The 16,830-nt window shown below is 43.1% G+C and overlaps 1 protein-coding gene across 3 annotated transcripts; it reads right to left on the bottom strand.

Moving 5' to 3' along the window:
* Positions 1 to 1,076: 1,076 nt before the first annotated feature.
* On the bottom strand, positions 1,077 to 16,502 carry hsd11b2 (hydroxysteroid (11-beta) dehydrogenase 2). Of its 3 annotated transcripts, XM_067492510.1 has the most exons (5): positions 16,025 to 16,502; positions 8,487 to 8,699; positions 6,236 to 6,421; positions 5,270 to 5,407; positions 1,077 to 2,998 (listed from the first exon to the last, which is right to left on the bottom strand). In XM_067492510.1, the coding sequence occupies exons 1-5, from the start codon at positions 16,302 to 16,304 to the stop codon at positions 2,586 to 2,588; spliced, it is 1,230 nt and encodes a 409-aa protein (XP_067348611.1). In that variant the 5' UTR covers positions 16,305 to 16,502; the 3' UTR covers positions 1,077 to 2,585. The 3 variants fall into 3 exon arrangements, with proteins under 3 accessions (XP_067348611.1, XP_067348620.1, XP_067348627.1); XM_067492519.1 differs by lacking the exon at positions 6,236 to 6,421; XM_067492526.1 differs by lacking the exon at positions 8,487 to 8,699.
* Between the last annotated feature and the right edge of the window lie 328 nt (positions 16,503 to 16,830).

Here is a 16,830-nt window from a genome sequence, read left to right as displayed (position 1 = left end):
CTTTTGTTCATGAATAATTCACAGCAAAGAAGAAAACCTGTTGTCCTCCGATCTGATTCGGCTGTATTCAGTGTTCACCACTCACTGTTCTGTTTCATGTGGAGCCTTCTTATGTTGTCCTGATGTTTGTGGCGGTTCCAGGTCGAGCAAACGCCCGTTCGCTGCTCTGGAATGTGGGGATGCATCAGGAGACCGGCCATGTGAACCATCATGTGGGTCCATGTGCTTCAACAGAAGCATTCTGTCTCTTCATCCCTCATGTATTCTTCTGTGGTAGATAATGATAGGTCCTCAGGAATTAAATGAAACTCTTATATAGACTATGGAAGCAGATAAAGGAGATAAAAATGTTGATTATCTTAAGTTAAAATTTATTCTGTTAAGATTCGGTCCCTGGTCTGTGGTGCTCAGACTTGAATCTGACTGAACATCTATGGATAGATTTGAAAATGGGTGTTCACTGATGGGGAGCATCAGGTACTGCAAAGACTGTGCCATGTTTGCCAAGCTTGTAGCATTCTTACTCAAAAAGACTTGAGGCTGTAATTGGTGCCAAATGTGCTGCACCAAAGTAATAATCAAAGGCGGTGAATACTTATATACGTGTGTTTTTTTTCATTTTAAATATGTTTGCAAAGATTTCAAACAAACTTTTTCATGTTGTCATTATCAGGTATTATTTGTAAAATTTTGAGGAAAATAATGAATTTGAAAACATTTTGGAATAAGGCTGTAACATACAAAATGTGGAAAATGTTAAGTGCTGGAAATACTTTCTGGATGCACTGAACCAAGAGTAAAATTACAACATATAAGTAATAAATGTTTTTATGCTTCTCGAATCAAGAGTCTAGTAATTATTTAGAGTGGTTAGCCCTGCTACCTCACAGCTAGAAGGTTGTGGGTTTGTGTCCCTGACTGACCATGCATGTTCTCCCCATGCTTTTGTGAGACCCTATCCCCACCACTCACCCAATGACAGGTGGGATAGCCACTCAACCACTACAAGAGTAGTTGGCTGTTTTGCAGCTTAGCACACATGATTCCCACCAATATAACAAAGAGAGGAGGCACAGTCTGAAAAATTTGACTTTTATTTCTATCAAGGAATAATCCAGGTGAACTTTGACATCATGTTTTTTCTTTTACATTTTTATACAAAATTCACAGTTTAAGTGATGACTAGAGAAGAGACGCCATAAATAGCTTCATTTGAAAGGGAAAACAGGACATGGGCTAATGAAGGAAGTCTACGGAGCTTTATAGAAACTATAAACACATGATCCAAAATCACCACTTTCTAGCATTGTGGTGTGTTAATGACGCAAATCTTCACCACAATAAATGCACCTGTTCTTTAAATATGTGAATTTGGAATAAAGTTGAGGTTTGAGTTCTGTTGGATTCATCGCAGCTTGTTAGTTTCTGCTAAAACATGACACAGTATGAAAAAAGATTTCCTGAATATAAAGATATAGTCAGTGTTTGTAGGAAAAATGACCTTGTGTTTGTTTTCTGGCAGAGAGAAACTGCATTTAACTTTTAATCGAGAAGCACAATTGTATTATCATGCTTCATTATCTGATTTAAAATGATCAGATAATAAAATGATAAACAAAGGTCCAAATGAATTGTGAAACGTATTAGTCTCGTCCAGCTTCCTGCTGTCTCTCTAATGTAGTAAACAAACACAGACAATGTGTAAATGTATTTTTTTACACATTATAATGGGATATACATTCAGAGATGCAGAAATCTGTGGGTGGATGCAGAGAGGAGCCGCTGCAGGAGCTTGGTTTTGGAGTGTGTGTGTGTTTCAGGTCTCCTGACAGACCAAACAGGTGGGGTTAGTTCTTGTTTCACACAATGCTTCTCAGCAGCTTAACCACAAATATCTCTCCAAACTCTAAGAGCCCCTGTGATTGGGCTGGATCGGATTAATCCATCACTGATTCTATGATTCTATGACAACTCTGGGCAAGACGACCACCAGGTTTGGCTCATTTGGTGCAAGAACTGGGGCTTAAAGTCAGCTTCACTTAGCAGAAGGATTTGGATAGAGCTTGAGCCAGAGTTAGCACTTAGAGTAAGGCCGGTCTATTAAATGAGGTGAATAGGAATTATATTATATTTTGATGATTAGGAAATGTTCGTGAAACTACATGACACAGATATTTGTGTATGTCTGCATTTAGAGACGTTTCACATCTGTAAAAACAAGCTGCTGCAGTGCAGCATCCTCTCCGTTGTCTCCGTTGTATCGCTGCGTGATGAAGGCACGTGACGTCAGTGTGACTTGGTACAGTACAGCTGATCTCGCTGACAGATGGGAAGTCTTCTCTGTTTGACCTGTGGCTGCATCCCTATTTCTACCAGGCCCTGGCCCCTGTCCTACAGGTGTGTCCTCTCTGAGCACGGGGAGGTGTCTCAGGCCAGACAATGCAGAAAGAAACAAACATTTGGGTGCATCATTATGATCCCTTCAACATGTTAAAAACACCACATAGGAAACGACAGGTTCAGCTCTGTGAGTGCGTTACAGAAGTGGTCCTCTATAGCTGCAGGATTATACCATCAGTATGTGTCTACTTGGGTTTCTCCTCCTCGTTGTTGTTGTTGTTGTTGTTGTTTTGCAGGCTGAGGTTCAGATCAAAGCCTGACTGCTTCCTCAGAGCACGAGGCATCAGTTTCTTCTTCATAAACAGTTTCTGGAGGAAGAGGTTGCTGAGGGTGTAGGGGCAGTAGCTGTAGATAAAGTACATGAGGCCGACGCCAGGCCCAGCAAAATAGCGCATCTGTGGCTGCGGCGACAGCAGCGCCTGGATGATGGTGTCAATCACGGGAGTCACGTCGGGGTTAGCCTGGCTGGCATGGCTTTGGAAAAGCTCCTTGGTCTCATTAATGTAGTCCTCGCCATAGTCCTCAAGCAGTGCCGGGGACAGGCTCTGCAGCAGCTGTTTGTGCTGCTGCTCCCAGTAAGCGTGGTTACTGGACCGACCTGAGGAGACAACACAACATCACATCACAACACATCATTATTTAGGATGGGGATGAAACTAATTTAAACAGGGTTAAATATTTTCATCAGATGTGAAAAACTAATACATGAAAAACTAATCAAATCTCTTTCTTTAGGTCCATCCGTCCTGCTTCAACATCTTACCACCCAATACCAATACTTCTATCCAAGCTTAGAAATTCTCATCAAACCCAAACACACAGCAGAAAGATTTTTGTAAAACACTTCAGTTAAAAATGTACTTATTTGCGACTGCTCTGATGGTCTATAACAGAAGACATCAGAGGTCAAGTCAAGTCGATCATTGTTTGTCTATTTGTGCTTAAATATGATCTGGACCATCATCTGGTACAGATGATAATTGGTCAGATGGGTTTTTGTTTTAAATGCCTCATTAAGTCAGACCTCAGAATAATCCGATCAGTCATGCAGTGACTCTACAGAGTCATTGTAGCAGAGACTAAATAAAAACAGAAATGTGAATAGCAGAGGTAAAAATATCTTCACTTTTAGTCCCAAAATGCTGGACCCTACAGTTCCCATGAGGCACCTGGATGAAGGTTTCATAAGAGCCAGTTCTTAACCCAGACTTTGTGTTAGATAAAGTCCATGATTTGACAAAGTATTAAAATACAGCCAAAAGCCCAATAAATGTTCCCAGAATTTTCTGGTTTAGATACTTATTTATTCTGTTTTCGTTCCTATTTAGTTTTTGGCTCTCACTTTATTGTTTGTGGTTTTGCTGATTAAGGTGCTTTAACATTGTTATGATTGTTCCTCCTTCCAGAGGCTGCGTCAATGATGGATACAAAATCCACAGTTTTCCACAAAAGTCACATTAAGTGGTTATTTTTCATAGCAAATTTTCTATTGTTATTTTCCTTTTACTGGAGCTCAAGAGGGAAACGCAAAACACAAATTTCATTCCTTTGTAACTGATTCTAATTCTAATAGACTGAAAGAAGTCAGACTGATAAAAAGCCTCATCTCAGCTTTAGATACATTAACACATTTGAATGCCTTTTGCACATTTGGCCCCATCACTTCCGCTGAAAAGGTTCTGGGAAGTGGTGTCAGCAAGATTTGATTAGGAACTATTTCAGTGTTCATATGGGAACCTTTTGTTTTTGAGCAAATTGTCGTGATAGTTTTTTTAATTGTGATTTTGTCTGTTCTTCATCTCTAGATAATTATGTGGCTGTGATGTTGGTGTCATGCCTAGAGTCTGCAGAACCCAGTGACCTAAGCTCAGAGTTACTGAGACATGATGAAACACTGTTTTTTAAACCACACTGATCACAAAGTGTTTTGTATTGGTCAATGTGCTGGCTCTGTGTGGATGTACTCTCTGCCCCAGCCTCTAATCACATCCATCCATCCTGCAGGAGTTTCAAAATCACAAGTCAGCAATTTGTAGCGGCTGTGTGTGTGTGAAAAAAGATGGTCCATCCCACATGTGGTACTCATAAAGAGAGTATTTCCTCAGCAAGAGGCCTGTCATCATGTTTAACATGAGGCCAAACCACAATCTACAAGCCTGAGTAAAGAAGTAGCCAGAGAAGGAAGAATGAATTTACTTCTGACTGATCAGCATCAGTGAGCATCTGATTGTTTCTCTGCGCCGCTCCATGCTTACACAATGATTCCACCGCTGCCTGACCCAAGTTATTGTCCTGACATATAACTTTATGTTTTAAACGCTGCCTGAACTTTAAACTTCACTCCTACTAAAACACTTAACATGTGCAAACATGGATTTACAGTTCAAACATGTCCACAAGTGTGCATGTGTTACTTTCTAGATTAAATACTGCTCACTGACCGAATTTATGGTTTCCATGTTTTTACGGAATTTGAACATTGAACTTTACAAATTAGTAAGTTTTATCAAGGATTTATTTGAAATGGGCAAAAACATTTGGTATGTCTTCAAAAATGAACTCTAAAAATACCACAAAGTCTCTGGGGAACAATGAATGTTGGTTAAGTAATGAAGCCCTGTGAGTGAAGGCACTGGGATGAGTAACACTGATAGTGTCTGTGATCGACATCTGGATGAACCACAACCTGACAACAATAACGGAGCTTTGTGGCTTTACACTCTGATGTCCTGTAAATAATGTACGTGGAGCTCTTTACTGCTCACTGCCTCTGATTTTATATTTAGTCAATAAAACATCAGGTGTTACGCGACTGATCTGCACACCCACCATAACTGTAGGCTGCTGTGGAAATGAGAGGGGCTGTCACCTGTCTTGTATGCGGCTGGTAGGATGGTGGAGACTCGGACTCCCCAGGGCTCCAGCTCATGATGCAGAGTGTTGATGAAGAGGTTGAGAGCTGCTTTTGACGCTCCGTACGCTGCCAGGCAGGGAAACGGTTGGTCACCTGAAAAACAGGTGACTGGTTAGTTTTGATGTCATGATGATGTGGTACCACAATATGCAGTACCACAAAACAATAGTGCCACTAATTAGTCCACTAATTTCAACTGTATCTGCCAGTGCTCTGTCATCGTGAGGACAGTCATCTGCTGATGCTGAACAATAACTACACTGTATTTGTATATATTTAACTTTAGGGTTCAGATCAAACAGTATAAATGTGTGGTTTTTCTGGCTGTGTAAATGTGAAATTACAGGAACAGCCTCACTTGTGCCATCAGATTATAGACTTTACAAACAGACATGTGGTTTGGAAAAGGAAATGCTTTACAATGAAAAGTGCAATGGATGAAAGTGTGAACAGGAACACACTGACAACACTATGAGAAAAAAAACAGGACAAGCTGGTGACCAAACACTGAAGTGCATTTCTCTGACACGGTAACCTTTAAACTATTTCTGAAGCCTGTAGCCAGTGTCCCCCCCATTCTAACGTGAGACCCCTTCCGTCTTGGAGGCCATGTGAACAGCAACTGTAGCATTAAGCTGTGGCAGCTTGAGCCCAGTTTTTATAGGATAAACTCTTTTCCTCCTGACTGCAGAGAGGCCAAACCCTGAACCCTTGATGAAATTTCCAGAGGGGGGGGGGGGGGGGCTATGTGATTGATTTGGTTGTTTTGGTGTGGTGACAGAGTAGAGTTAGACAAACATACAGACGGCAGAGAGACGAGGAGCAGCTTTGTTTGTTTGGTTTGGCAGTAGCCAGTTCATGTGGTTCTGGAACATTGATTTAAGATTTATTACAGAGTGTGTGTGTGTGTCAGGCACACACCAGCAGGGCTGGAGATGGTGATGATGCGCCCTTTGGCCTGTCGCAGCAGAGGCAGGAAGGTCTTGGTGATGTACAGCGTCCCGAAGAAGTTGACCTCCATGCAGCCACGAAAGTTGGACATCAGCGACAGCTCAACATCTCCGAAGTTCACACACACTCCAGCATTGTTTACCAAAGCCCACAGACCTGCCACACACACACACACACACCAAAGATTAGTGCGTCTGGCGAGCTTGGACAGAAGACCTTCACCTCATGGAGGCCGAAAATAAAACAGTTTCCTTTAAAACCAGTGCAGGAGAAACAAACTCTGTAATGTTTCCCAGATGGTGTCCAGTCTAACATGTCAGGGCCTGAGAAGGGTCTGACCCAAACTAATTCAAAGGAAAACATTTTGTTCAGATCTTCAAAATGCTTCAAAATGACTAATAATACCCCCCTTCTTTTGGAACCTGTCCTCATGTTGCTGTTGCTCCAACCTTGTTTTCAAATTAATTCCTTTGTCCTTCTATGTGTGACAGAATATATTTACACAGTCGTATCAACGCCTTCACTGAAGTCTCTGTCCTGCAGTCCCATAAGACAATCATCACAACATCTACACCCTATCAAAATGTTACTGCACCGTGAGGCCAACCCTCTCTCCCTCTTGTTTTTCTAGTGTAAACAAGTCTCGCACGCCCTTATCTGAGTGCTGACCCAGAATTCCTCTCTTTGTTTACCGAGCCGCTGTGGGAACTATGTTTAGGTCTAAAGTGCCTCAAAGCTGGTGAAAGATCGTTCCAGGTTGGCAGACACTCAAACACCTGCACGCTCACTTCCTGTCTACAGTTTGGAGGATGAACAGGATCCCAGTTCTTCTGCTTGGAAATATTGGCACATCCCAGACAATCAGTATGGTACATTTAGACCGGCAGGATGTTTCACTATGAGTCCTCATGTGTGCAGCACAAATAAAACTGCAATACGTGAGTTCATGTTGCTAAATGCGGTCCAAAGCCCCTCTGGCTCTGACTGGTCTGGAGCACATCCCAGTACAAACAGGAGTCATATTACATGTCAATTAAGACACACAGCAGCTGTAAAAATTACAAAGCAACTAATTTTATACTTGTACCACAGTACTGAAAGTGAATGTTCAATATAAATTATTTTAGTACAACTGTCCAACATTTCACAAACCTCTGGACTAAAGTGATGAAGTAGATAAACCAGCTCCTATGCTGGTTCATCAGTCAGTATTAACACCAGCACAATTGTTGAAGGTGCAGAAAAGGTACTTTTACTACAGATGGTCCAAATAGATTTTGTGCTTAGGACAAAATGCTCCATATGTGCTGCTGTCAAACACCTGGCTGCAGCCTGCGGCAGGGAACACACAGTGATTCAGTGTGTGTATTAGTGACCTTTCTCCTTCAGTTCTTTTATTACCCCCCCTCCCAAACACACACACACACACACCCACACACACACACTGTGTATCCTTAGATGACTCTGAAGTAAAGCCAGAAGTCGGGCTGTCTAATTACAAAGCCAGTGGGAGCTGTAGGCCTGAGCCAATCACAGAGTGACCCTGGGGACTCTCTGCTCTGATTCAGCATGTGAAACATGAGACACCTCTCCCCCACTTCACCGCTGAATCCCTTACAGATTCTACTCTAAAATCGGTTCAAGCTGCTCTGAGATCTTTGGTTGTTACAGGAACTCTCCCATATCGTGGCCTGCTCTGCTGCTTCTGTAGGTCAGTGATTTTCTAGAAGGCTGCTGAACAAACTCTACCACACATTCCTCTGCATTTTAAGTACACTGAGTGTGCCTCCAGATCCTGGAAAAACCCACCCTGAGGTGAACTCACATGCTCTGCAGAATCAGCAAAACCGCGGAGTGTTTAGAGGAACAAGCCAAGAGTTTGTGAAACTCTCGCCTGTTTTTCTCAGAGTAGAGAACAGGAGGAGGTGGTGTGCACATCAGCTGGACTGACTCCATTTCAACACACCTGTACCCATGGCTACGTTCTGTGGGAATAAACTATCTCAATACAAATGTTTCCAGCTTCACACTGTCACCAGTGAAATAGAGCCTCGCTGACCTGCCTTCTCCTTACCAAGAACAATATGATGAGGTTTAACACGAGCTCAGATTGATGTAGGACTACACAGCCTGTAGGGCTTCTATTACTTTGGCTTAGCAAAAAGACTGGAAACAGGGGGAAGGATTAGCCTAAACTCCACATGTGTGTGATTGTCTGTACCTCTGAGGCCCAGCACTGCCTTGGTGTCCAGCAGCGCTTGTTGGACCTGTTGTGGTTGGGTAATGTCCACCTGCAGGAGAGTGAGGCGGGGGGAGCAGGTCCTCTGCAGCTCTCTGGCTCCTTCTCCGGACAGGTCCAACACTGTGGCAAATACCTCGAAGCCCAGACTGTCTAAACGTTTTGCCGCTGCCTTTCCAAACCCGGAGTCACAGCCTGCGGGGACACAGAGAGGACTTATAATCAGCTGGTTCCAAGGAAAGTTCCTGGAAAACATTTTACGTCTTTAATTGTGAAGCCATGCTCAGACCCTAACAAGCTAGCATCTCCAGTCCCTAAAACCAATTTGTGGGGTTTTGTTCAAACACAACATGGAGTTTAAGCTCTGCCTACGAGGTACAGGAATAAAGTCTGCAACAGATGTTATTACAAAAAAATTGAGACCCTTTAGCATAACTGCGGTCCACAGGTGGGCCATCAGCCAACACTAACCACTTAGTAACATCCACTGAGATTGACATGCTGACAAAAACCAGCACAAACCAAAACCATGTACTGAAGCACCACAGCAATTACTGACTCAGCTGGAACACAGAAATGCCCAGATTCAAAGAATTATCTGGTGCTTACTGTATATCTCCCACATTGACATTCATTACGATCCATGCTGTGGCTGAACCCGTGTTGTTGGTACTTTATCAGACTGGATCAGTACATTATTGTGTTTTTCCTTTAGAGGAAACTGATTATTATACAGCATCAGTGTGATGGAATACAGAGACTAACTCCAGCCAGCTGTTGGGACGGGCTGATGTGATACTGACAGCTGCTGTCAGTGCAGGTTTGAACAGACACTTCTGTGTTGTGGCATCAATCCACTGCTGCCTCAGCATTCTCGCACAACGAAGACTGATGAATACCAGTGGTGTGATTTACTGTTTCAGAGTTATGCAGTTGGCTACATTCAGTTTAAAAGGCTCAAAACAACTGAAAAGAACAGAGAACTGACCAAACTAAAATACATCTTTACCCATCGACTCTTTTTTATGCTGCTTTAAGAAAACGTGCAGAAAGAGAAGCTAAACCCATCTCTGTGAATGTGACCTACACTATGAATTGTCCCTAAATGCCTCAGGTTTGGTGCAGCAGAGCTGCTGATGAGGGCTGCTATTGCTACCTGGGGTACTGTCATAAAGTAAAATCTTTTGTAAAAGCAACTTGTAAAAATTACTTTTTACAAATTTTAGCTAATCTCCCCCATCCATGTTTACAGACTTTTCTGTAAACAGTGAACATCTCAAAGTGAATGTTTGTGCTTGAGCTGTTTTGGTTGAAACTCTGTACGTGACTACAGCAGCTTGACAGCTGGTGGACTAGGTTTAGTTCAGGTGTCAAATTCAGCAGCAGAAGCTCAGGTCTCACATTCAGCCACATGCAGTACTCGTGCAGCTCTGCTGTTCTGTGTGACACAATCAGAAGCACGTTTATTCATTGTCTTGTCCCGTGTAAAACATACTGAGGGACTTACATTATCTGAATTTTTGAGCAACCTTCACACCCACACATGTTTTCCCAGAGAATCCCTCACCACCGGCCGCCGTAGCTAATCTCTCTCGGCATCCATTAAATCCCAGCACCTATAACCTGATCCTCAGCAGTACTCGCTGTTCTGCTTGCTCTGTGCTGGTGAGAGTGTGGAGGTGTTGGCACGCCGCCGGACTCCCTGTCCTTGGAGGGGTTCCAGAATCACATCCCAGGAAGAAAGAATCGCTGGCTCCAGAAAAAAATACCACCGCTCAGTGTACACCCGATCCACACATGCTCACATTTTCCCTCGCAGATTTCTTTGTGAGCTGTGTTTCTTTGTTGTGAGTGGTTTGACGGCTGACAGCAGAGTGAGAGGAGCCGCAGGTTTATGACTTTCACATCTCTTGTCTCTCGCAGTCAGATTCAACTGAAACAAGACTCAACTGAACCTGCTTGTTTTCACAAAAGACACCAAATTAGTTTTTATGTAAAACGCAGACGAAAAATCACTTACCTTGAGTTGTTGCTTTGTTCCTTTTTATGGAGCCAAACTCTTTAATGACGTGTATCCTTCCAGTTTTGAAAGGTTTAATTCTGAGATATCTTTAGCCCAACGTCTGTTTAGCTGCGAGTCTGTGGATATGACCAATAAAGCAGGACGGAAACACAGACATCAGGAGAAACAAGCGTTATTCTAAAAACATCTAGTTTGCAGCTGTTTGTTCGAAAGTGTCATGACTCCAGCCTTTTTAAGCAAAGTGCAGTTTTTTACATTGAGCTGGTTCCATTTGCTCTGTATTGCATCTTATTGTGCAGACTAAAGCTTTGGGCCATGTTGCACTGGGCCCTGCAGAGTGGGGTGGCTTCAGACCACACACTGTCCCACATTCTGCATCCTGTCCACCACTGAGCTCTGATTACACTTTCAGAGACATCTGCAGAGATGGACTCAGTCCTGTCCATACACCCAATTGTCCATGTATGTTGAGCTTATAAAGAACATATGAGGCTTTCTTTGTAAAATACCAGCTGACAGGAACATCCCCAGTCCAAATGGAAAATTTGCCTTCACGAAATGTTGGGTTTCAGCTTAACATGTGGCTGAGGAAGTGCTCCAGGAGCAATAGGAGGAGTAGCCTTATGTAACAGAATCTCAGGGAGACGTTAGATGAAGAGGATGAACACTGAGATAGATGAAGTCAAAAGTACACATCTGCTTCTGGGTGGAGGCCTCAGCATCTGCACACAGCAGCCCCACCTTTACATGGATTCACAGGTGGACGACACAAGTAGAGACAAGAGAGGCTGTTGTGTTGCAGTTCATCGTTGCAATAACTTGACTTCACCTGACTTGAATGTTTAGTAGGTAACAAAAATTTTGTAGCATTTTATTATTGAATATTTGGAACAAAAATCAAAAATAGCAATTGAGAAAAAGTCGTGAATGACACAAACAAACTCATTCCCACTGTCAGGTTTAAACGTTCAGTCGAGTTCTGAGAATGCGCACCAAAATCCCAACCAAATTAAGGCTTTAGGTTTCTTTGTGGACATCACAATTCAGAAGTGTATCGGGAGCTTCAGCATGCAGAGGCTGATCAGAATATCCAGAGCAGACCCCAGTGCTGCACTTGTGCTGGGCTGTACCTTCAGTCTGATTTACACCATGCAGACATGGGATGTATCTTCTGTCTGGTCAGGTTACTGTAGGTAAATTCTGGTGTTTCTTTCAGAAAACTATACACAGAAGGAAATGGAAAGTGTTTTCATGGGACTGAGGGAGCATCGCAAGTTTGTCAGCAAGAGAAAAGCTCCTCAGTAAATCACATTTGAACCATATCGCTAATACCAGATCTGAAAACAGTCTCAGCTGGACTCGCCCCCCTTGGTGGGTCGCTCATGGTGGACTGGAAACTCTGCACAATTTCTGTCCAACTATTGAGAAACATTTTGCTGAATGGTGTTTGTTCTGTTAGACAATTTAGAGTCTGTAAACCAAACAGGAGTGTGCAGCAAAGGTCTTGATTGCTTCATTACTCAGAAAATGTGCAGTGACAAAGTGACGTCCTACTGTGAGCAGAGTTCAGGCAACAGGAAGGAAACAGAGTCAAAACTTAAAATTACCAGGGTTCAGCAGATAATGATGGGCATCAGGAGCTATTCAGCATGGCTGAAGCATTATGTAAGACTGGGAATGTGAGAACGTGATCAATGTGATCAGGGCACAGCGCTGATTCAACGCTGTTATAATCAATTTTTCTGTTAATCACAGACGATGGGAACCATTGATTGGTTCTTTATTTACACCAACCTGAAGTTTCAGAGAAGAGAGGAGGATGAAATAGAGGAGTCGCCTCAGAGAGTGCAATGAGATGACTGACAAGAGAAAATAAAGTGTTGAAAATGCAACAATGAGAAAAAAAGACGAAACAATATGTAGACAAGGACTGACAGAGAAGAGAAGGGAAGATGGCAGAAAAACCAAAGAGTCATACAGAACTAAACATAGGATTTAGACTAATTTAGAGAGGGAAGACGGGGGGAAAGGAAAGGAAGCAAAGCATAAATCACAGGAAGAATCAACAACCTAGAATAGAAGAGTTTTGAAGGCTGCTGAAGAATGTGTGTTCTTGTTTCTGTTGGACCAGTTTTACTGCAGCTGTCAGTACAGACATCAGAGTCTCCTGAGAAGCGATCCTGGAAACTGGCCAGAGTTCAGCTCCTCCACCAGAAAGCTAAGGAACACATAAACAGCAATAGGAACAAGTCCTGAAGCTGACTCTTCAGACAGAAGTGTCTAAACATCAAACCCCAACCAGCAGGGACAGAAGTCTGTCTCGTGGAGCCTAGCAGCTGAAACTAGAGGTGAGCAGTGGTTCTGGGTCAGCAGTACAGTTAACGGGGATCTACTCACCACAAACTGGATCCCTGTCCATTTAACCTCTCAAGATTAAATGAAATATGTCGGCTTATAAATTGTTGTGTCTGAACAGCAGCAAACATCTGATCCACCCTATGTCACCAAAAAGGATGCCAGAGCACTTTGAGCCACTGACAAAGTGCAGGATTCAGAAGTGAATCAGGATCTATCTCATCAGCCAATCATGCCTCAGCATCCATAAGGGGTGAAATCAGTGGTTCCTGTGTTGAGTGTCCAGTTCCGTCCTCATGAAAGGACTCAGAGCGTGCAGCGCTGCCTGGTCACCAAACCCTATGGCTTCAGGCCTCATCCTTTGAAGAATGTGCCTCTGTGTGGAACACTTCAATTAGCTTTCTAAGCGGTTTACTGGCTCCTTTTTCCACTGCTCTTATTTCCAGAGTGAACCTGTTTTGAACTTTACCAGCTTTCATTAGAGCCAATTACCAGTGGGGTGTAGGTGGAGATCTCTGCCTTGGACCAGTCTTAAATCTCCTCTTAGATATAACCTGTTGTACTAGCCCATGAGGATGGGATAACTTCCACACCAAAGTCCGACCTAAAGCAAAGAGGTTTTGTTTCTCGAGGAACTGAATCATGAAAACAGGAAGTCATGTGTCACACAGGCTCATGGATTTCATACCATGTTGCCAAGACACCAGACGACCTCCAACAGCTCTCCAGCTCAGCCAAAAGACAGCTTAGTCTGCGGTATATGTTGATCTGATTACTTCGGCACAGCACCAACGCCCAAAGGTGTAAGCGCTCTAACAGGTTTGATCTAATTAACTGCTGTATTTATAATTTATGTTTCTGTTACTTTCCCTCCACTCCATATGCATTTGTTTTAAATTAATGAATTAATAAACTGTGATATGTTACTGTGGATTACTCACCTGTCAGAACATAGACCTCAACATTCACCTGCTGCTGGTTCTGTGCACACCAGGTCTTTTTAGTCACACTCATAGTTTCTATTCATCACTACTAATGCTTCTTGGATTTTTCAACTTTAAACAGGTATTTGCTGTTTACAGCACAAATGTAAAATTAGTTGACATTAAATATTTTGTCCTTTCTCTGCTGTTTCCTCCAACATTTACTGTTTTATTGCTACTGACTAAAGTCATTTAGTGAACAATAGACATGAATGTTGACTTTTTCAAATTAAATAGTCCTAAATCAGGTTTGTGAAGTGCGTTTGGTTAACCGTCATTAAAGATGGTAATATACACATTTTAGCTCTGATGCTGTCGCACATTTATCTTCACTGGATTATAGACAATTTGTCCAACATGTCCCACATAAACGTCACTCATGATTTGGAGAAAGACAGACTTGTAGTTTGAGCTGAAACTCTGCGTGTGGAAGTGTAGTATCAATCTGCTCACTCCATACACGTCTTCTCTGGATCACTGCAAAGTTCACTATATGATGTTTGTGTAAGCCATGCAGGTGGAGACAGGGACCACTCCAAAGTCTTAAAATGTTTGCCCACAGGTCGTTTGAAACGCAGTTTTACTGCAAAACAGTAAAAACCACAAACTAGTTATGTGGGGTTTGTAACGCTAAGCACATTTAATTATTAAACATAAAATAATGGATCTGTGAATGACTAATAAATATGTGTCCATTTTCTCTTTGCTCCTTTTGAGATTTTCATTAGCAAACAATTATTTTAGTGTGACCTGCTGATTAAAACTCATCACGTTAAAATCATATGAACGTACAAACTCATTAATGCAGTCCATGGATGCTTCCTTCAAACTGGATACTACACTCAAAGATGGTAACCAGTTTCTGGGACAGTTTTACCAACATAAAACTTCCATGAATGAAAGAGTTCATAACACAAAGAGAGGGAGAGTTATTCTTGTTTGGAGTTGGACATGTACAAACTAGTCTTTATTTTTATTGCAATACCACAAGTGAACACTGGAGGAACTTGTTCTCTCGAACGTGCATGTTTTTGGACTTAAGGCTGCAGCCAGGCAAGGATTTGAACCGGGGACCTTCTGTGAGGCAGCAGTGCCTCACAGAAGGTCCCTGGTCCCCGGTCCCCATCATCCCCATCATCCCCATCATCTTGCTGTCCACTCCCCACACAACTCACAATAAAGTTTCCAGTTTATCCTCTGGCTGCTACTTTGGTAACGTATAAACGCTGACTAGGCAGTAAAAGACACTTATATTTATGATCTTTGGACTCAGAGTGTAACATTATTTCACTTTCAGCTGTTAAATGAAGCAGCAATAAAAGAATGACAGCCCCCCCCAAACATCCATAACATGAAGTTACTTCAATATTTTACTTCAATAATTTGGTACAACTATGTCAAATCTTTGTCCTACACCACAGGACAGTTTTGGATGATGTTCCCTATGTTCCCCAATGTCTCATTGTTTCCTGCCACTGCACAGACCCACAACCTGACAGTGCCCACAATTATCTACTGTACCCTTACAGAAAAACAGCAGGCAGCATGAAACCACAGCTAAGTAAAGACAGCTTCACCCATCTCCATGGCGACAGCAGTTTTGTACCTGTCAGGTCACCTGAGGACCAGGAGATGTCTCTATGTCATAGTTAACAAGGTAATCAGATCTGCAGATTAATGCACCACGCTCTGCCTTTGTGTAACTGTGCTCAAAGAACCCAGAGCCAGCTGGCTGTGAGGCATCAAAAATGTGATTAAGGCTGCATGGAGATAGATCCAAACACATACACACACACACGCACAGATTCATAAACAGACATCAGTCATCTTATTGCACTCAGAAAAACCACACTCAGCTGATGCTTTCCTCCCCTCTGTGACTTTTATTATGAAAGGGAATCTCCCCTTGCAGCTTTCTATTGTCCACAAAGCCTATTCCCCAGGACACACAAACACAAAGACACACTTCCTCCTGCTCAGTCCGGTTTCAGTGGGAACCAATGGGTTCCCATGTTCATATCTCAACTCTCATCATTTACTATTTCAGGATAATAAAGCTGCAGCACAAAAAACAACTTTACAACCCAGAATCAATGTGCAAACTGCACATCTTTGCAGTCACACGTACACTTGAGTGAGTGGGAGGGGCCCCCACTTACCTGTGATGAAGACGGCCTTCCCGTGAGCAGACAAGGTGGTAGATGGGGGGCTAGTCCTGGTGGCAGAGTAGATGCAGCAGGCGAGGCCAAGCAGCGTCAGCAGCAGCACGGCCGGCAGGCAGAACGCCCATAGGCGCTCCACTAGCACGGTGGCCCCCAACCAGGCCACCAGGGTGGGGGCGGTGCTCAGGTGGGACGCCAGAATCTTCTTCATGGCTCCTCCAACAAACACGGTTAGAACCAACAGGTAAATCCAGAAGGGGAGAGTGTAGTCATCCATGGTGAGAGAAGAGTTTGCTGGTTCACCTGATTTACCTGCCTGAATCTCTCTGGTTCTTTATGTTGTTTTCTGTCCCTGCTTCAAACCTAAGCTCCACAAGGTGTGTGTCTGTGTGAATGTCTCTTTACCTCTCTCCCTCTCTGTCTTTTGCTGGACTGCAGCTGGCGCAGAGCTCGTCCCTGCCTCTCTGTCCGTCTCGCTCAGTGTATATATAGAGGAGAGCTGCATGGTAGGAGGGACTACAGGCTGCAACCCCATCACACACGCTCAGAGTCTGGCTCATGAATAAACATGAGTTTGGGATGTTGGAGTATTCTAGGCAAACTTTCTAAACAGGAAAACTGAAATACACACAGCAGAGAAACTTTGTGTCTCTAAACCATGTCAGGTTCTGTGTTTTAGGGAAAGCCTCAGTTGAGCAGCAGGTCTCTGTCTGAAAACACAGCAGGAAAAAGTGGAGATAAAAGGTTTCCGCCCTGCAGGCTGTGTCACACTGCAGGGTGGAAAGTGTTTCCAGGCTGTGAAT

Source organism: Channa argus, chromosome 2 (assembly GCF_033026475.1).
Source record: "Channa argus isolate prfri chromosome 2, Channa argus male v1.0, whole genome shotgun sequence".
Lineage (NCBI taxonomy): Eukaryota > Metazoa > Chordata > Actinopteri > Anabantiformes > Channidae > Channa > Channa argus.
This window is presented reverse-complemented; position numbering and strand designations above follow the sequence as displayed.